Source organism: Etheostoma spectabile, chromosome 5 (assembly GCF_008692095.1).
Source record: "Etheostoma spectabile isolate EspeVRDwgs_2016 chromosome 5, UIUC_Espe_1.0, whole genome shotgun sequence".
Taxonomy (NCBI): Eukaryota; Metazoa; Chordata; class Actinopteri; order Perciformes; family Percidae; genus Etheostoma; species Etheostoma spectabile.
The window spans coordinates 13,786,572-13,791,713 of record NC_045737.1 but is presented as its reverse complement, the minus strand read 5'-3'; the positions used below and the strand labels follow the sequence as shown (position 1 = coordinate 13,791,713).

Sequence of the window (5,142 nt, the reverse complement as noted above, 5' to 3'; positions counted from 1 at the left end):
CACAAACTGGCTTATCTACCTGCCGCGCTATTGGTGGGTTTAACATGATGACGATAGAGAGGCAACCAAGCAGCTTGTTGTTTACATTCAACATACCAATGGGCACCAAAGAGCAGCAACCTGTTGATGCTGCTGTCGCTTCTCCGTCACCTGGACCGTTGTTCTGATTGGTTGAAAGACTTTCCAATTGCATACAGAGTCAAATAAACTATGCCTGTTGGTCACGCCTCTTGTGCAGAGAAAAAACAGAGCAGACTCCCCCAGACCAATGCTCAATCGCAAATCTATTGAGTTTGGCTTGGTCTGGTGATAGCCAGACTAAAATAATCTATCTATCTGCTTGAATTTTATTAGTTTAGACAACAGTATTTTGTAAAACTATAACATCATTTGATCCTCATCATGATAAAGTTTCACTGAATTTTCCCAGCTATATTTTTTGCAGACAAAACAGTGTAGTAGGAAAATTAAAACAATGTTTTAAAGTTCTGTATAACCAAGAAAAACAGGTTGAGAAGTCCAGATTCAGAGAGAACATTTTCCAAAATGAAGGGAAGGATTTCAAAATATTTCTCACATGAATAAGTTTAGGGGTGGGATCACAAAGGACAGGATTAATACCAAAATGTGTAGACTGTTGTTTTTGACTCTTATTTGAGACTCTTGTCGGTACGCTGCTGTTGAGTGGAGGTCTGTATTCTTCACTAAAATTCCAGCTGTTCAGTAATTAGCTGTGGCTTGTAGATTTAAAGTTTATTCTCTTGATCTCCCCACAAAAGTATTTTTCCACCTGGATTCAGCTTGGACGGTCAAAATGTTCCTTAAATCACGTGCTGAACACCATCATACTGATAATCACACGATGACATCAGCGTCTCAGCTCTGTAAACAGACAGCTGTTTTCGTTGCAGCGTCTCATTACTGTCCTCCAGGTGCTTCCTCTGTGGCTTGGCTCCAATTTGGTCGAGGCTTTGTGTCGTTGTCTTGCAGCCGTGTGCCGGTAAACACTGTCTGAGGCCGCCGACCCCACCGGCCACTTTTTTGAATATTTAAATGGCTGGGAAAATATTTTGCAGGTGGCTGGAGAATTTTAGGGACATGCACCTCACAACATTTGTATTTCATGGTGCTAGATGACTCAAAATGTGTTTTCTGTTGAGAAAATTGCAGATTTCTTCTCCAAATTAAACTGAACATAAAGTATATTTTAAAACGGGACAGAAAACCTCTTTTGATTATTTGTTGTACAGGTGAAACAATTAGTTTACTATTATTATTTTTTCAATTAATTTATCATTTAAGTAATTGAACAGGCAATAACTCTAATCATTATCTTGTTCCACTTTCTCCAATGTGAGGTTTTTGCTGATTTTCTTTGTTTTATATCTGTAAATTGAATATCTTTGGTTTTGGACTGTTTGGACAATTTGAGGACATCGCCTTGGATTGTGGGAAACGGTTTTGGGCATTTTGATTACAGTTTTAGAAAGGAAACTCCCTGTAGGAATGATTTTTATTTATTCATTAAAAAACAAAAAATGTATTATTTATACTACTCTTTTTAGAGTGGGAAGAATAGCTCTGCTCTCTGTGTTTCTTGGTTTTCTTAATATATGTGATTCTTGCGTTGTTTTTCAGATTAACAGGTATGCCAAAGGAAAAATATGATCCTCCTGATCCCCGCAGATGTTACACCATCATGCCAGCGGAGGAGGCGGCCAATGGGAAGAAGTCTTACTGGGCCGAGCTCGAGATTTCTGGTCAGTCTAACTAACTCCGTGGTTAAATTACTTTTGGTTAAGATAATAAAGATCTGTAAACCCTGTGTATGAAAACGCAATTACATCCCGGCTGAAAAACGGAATGTAGTTTATGCATGAAAATGTCAATGTTTGAAACTTAACAGATGTTTGCCGCAACAACAAAAAATATTAAAATTGTTTTGTTCCCTGGTTTGATTGATCACAAAGTTCAGATATAAAATTAGGGATGTAACGATCCAACTTTCTCAGTCCCGACACCAATACCTGGGCTTTGGGTACCGATCCCATGCCAGTGTTTAATTAAATAGCTGTATGCCTCACTCTGTGGAAGTTCTTTTATGTGTAAGGCAACATCTGGCTTTACTTAAACATTGCTTTCCGAACTTTGTAAAACTAAATTTCACAAATAAATACATTTACTTATTTTTTATATATTATTAAAATAATAAACCATGCAGCAGTGGCTTGTTAAATGTTGTTTTAAATTAACAGGAATACATTTTACTATTCCAGTATTTAATGTAATATAGTATATTAACATAGAATTGAATTAAATAGATCGGCCCCATTGTCACAACACCTGATCCAGCTATTTAAGTCAGTATCAGCCGTTATCTATCAGTAATGGATCGTCAGTCTTCCTAACAAGTTTTGGAAATTATGTTTAAAGACACTCCATTGTACCTGTGTTTGTCTTGACGCAGGACGGGTGAGGAGCCTGAGCAGCTCGTTATGGACACTCACCCACCTGACGGCGCTGCACATCAATGACAACAACCTGAGCCGCATCCCGCCGGACATCGCCAAGCTGCCCAACCTGGTCTTCCTGAACCTGTCGTCCAATAAGCTCCGCAGCCTGCCCGCCGAACTGGGCAATATGGTCTCTCTCAGGTAGGCTGGTCCTGGCTAGGAGGGATGCCTTAAGGGACATGACTGACATCAGGCTCAAATAAGAGACATTTTATTCTGGATACTCAAAATAGGCTTTTTGAATATGGCAAGAAAAATTATCTTAACAAAAAGCTTTGTCACAGATCTTAAGAGAATGGTTAAATATTCTGTGATCGGGCTTGAAGTTGTGGATGAAAAGACAGTATACAGTATGTTATTTTACATTGGAGTACACATTATCATTATTGTTTTATTACACAAAAGTTTGAAGCTTACTAATGTCTTCATTTGTACAAAGCTTTCACTTCACTCAACAGTATGTATTTTCTCTCAAAAAATTCATAATTCTTTGGATTCATTCAAGGGATTATGTCCCAAACAATCCCAAAGCTTAGAAGAAAAGAAATGATTAAAACACAGTGATCAAACACTCAGAAGATTAGGAAATGTGTGGGTGGAAGTAGTAATCCCCCTCCCTTTTGACTGACCTATAAACACAAAACAAAGACAAACAAAGATGACAGGCAAAAACCCATTATGACTGGAAGGACAACGTGGCAGATGTTTTGACAACAGTTTGTGGCAATTCCTTTTCATCGATGTATTGTTCAGGAATTGCCACAGTGTAGAGAAAGTTTGTGACAGAAAAGACTGGGACACAAAATACTCATAGTTCTTGTTCCAATTTCTTGCAGGGAATTGCTTTTAAACAACAATCTTTTACGAGTTCTGCCTTATGAACTTGGGAGGCTTTTCCAGTTACAAACCTTGGGGCTAAAAGGTGAGTCTCTTTTAATTATCATTAAATTTAAAAACAGTTTTAAAAAACACTGTCTACTAAAACGTGAGTAAATTCTGGCTGCAGCTATTCACTTTCTAAAAGCTAAAAGTGGCTGGTGAATTATAAGTGTGAGTTCCCACCTAAAATGATTTTTAAAATATTTAGAATATGATTGTTTTGCAGGAAACCCTTTGTCCCAAGACATCCTCAATCTGTACCAGGAGTCGGACGGAACCAGGAAGCTTTTGAACTACATGCTTGACAATCTAGCAGGTGAATGTCCCGGCAGCTTCACCTTACTACACAACAGTTTATTGGAACTCATGCATATTTAACTGGAAGTTAATTTTAAACCTGAGCAATGCAGCAGTATTACTGCAGGTACGCCATTGTGTTTGTCACGGACAAGTGTGCGCTTATTCCTAATTTCCCTCTGCCCTGCCCTGTTTGTAGTGCACCCAGAGCAGCTCCCCCAAAGACCTTGGATCACTCTGAAAGAGCGAGACCAAATGACTCCCACAGGTATGTTTGTCAGGGCCAAAGTTATTGCAAGTTCAGCTGCCTGTTGGAGTAGAAATAATTCATGAAACTGTATGCCTAGGTGAAACATGTAGTCTTTTCTACTTAAGGCTGCAGCAGGATAGGTTTTTTTATACAATTTCACTTCTTTTAGCAGCCTAAATCAGCATGTGGCATCACATCCTGACTTGCTGAGACAGTGCCTTCTTTTCTTGCCTAAATTGTGAAACTGTAATTGTCATTCAGTTGTTCACTGCTAACATTTAAATGTAAATTGTTTTCTGAACCAATGCTTCCCGTCATGGTGGTCAGGACTAAAGGCTCTCAAGATAAACCTAAGGCTTCATGAGTGGTAAAAGAAGAACAAAAAGTTTATTCATGCTTCACAGCACTAGTTAAATTCCAGTGTCAGATGGATTGTCAGTCTAATATCTTTCTAAAAGTAATTACCTACAGCATTTTCATAATACTACATGTTTGTATTGCTACTGTGAAACTGTGTCAGATACGTAGGACAGCAAACACCAGAGGAATACAAATAAAACTGCATGGATCTCAACGATGATCCTTTTACATTTCCCACACTCTGCAGCCGTGTTCACGGTTATGTGCTACAACGTGCTGTGCGACAAGTACGCCACGCGACAGCTGTACGGCTACTGTCCATCCTGGGCTCTTAACTGGGAGTACCGCAAGAAAGGCATCATGGAGGAAATCACCAGCTGTGACGCTGACATCATCAGCCTGCAGGTAAATGAAGGGCCGCTCAGCTTGAAGCTGACATCGCCTCCATGTTTCCCTTGTTACATTTCTGACTTAAAGCTGAATCTTTCACCAAGGAAAAGAGTGAAGAAAATCTGGGAATATTTTTGAATTGTCAGAAGTTCAAGGGGGAGAAATAAAACAGAGATATATTTTACACTTTATTCTCAATATTAGATTGTATTTTTGGGATATATGTAGTGGAAACCACACTATTTTGTTTAGAAAAACAATATTAAATGTAAAGTTCCTTTCAACTATATCCTTCGTCTCTGAAATGGAAAGTTATAAATAAGTTATTGATTTTTTTGCATCAGAATGAATGACCGTAACCTTGTTCTTATGTTATAGTAAAAGCATTCATTCAGTTTAGGAACATAAATTCTTAGTTGATGTTGGCTAGTCTTTCCCACAAGAGAGTTTTTT

The 5,142-nt window shown here is 38.4% G+C and overlaps 1 protein-coding gene across 1 annotated transcript in view; it reads left to right on the top strand.

Annotated features, from left to right (window-relative positions):
- The window catches only part of cnot6l (CCR4-NOT transcription complex, subunit 6-like), a 14,470-nt gene that overhangs the window by 1,916 nt on the left and 7,412 nt on the right, over nucleotides 1–5,142 (top strand). Inside the window, exons 2-7 of the mRNA XM_032515587.1 lie at nucleotides 1,639–1,760; nucleotides 2,468–2,654; nucleotides 3,350–3,435; nucleotides 3,619–3,708; nucleotides 3,889–3,957; nucleotides 4,547–4,704. Of these exons, the coding sequence (XP_032371478.1) occupies nucleotides 1,649–1,760; nucleotides 2,468–2,654; nucleotides 3,350–3,435; nucleotides 3,619–3,708; nucleotides 3,889–3,957; nucleotides 4,547–4,704 (702 nt within the window). The 5' untranslated portion in view covers nucleotides 1,639–1,648. The remainder of the gene's footprint in view (nucleotides 1–1,638; nucleotides 1,761–2,467; nucleotides 2,655–3,349; nucleotides 3,436–3,618; nucleotides 3,709–3,888; nucleotides 3,958–4,546; nucleotides 4,705–5,142) is intronic.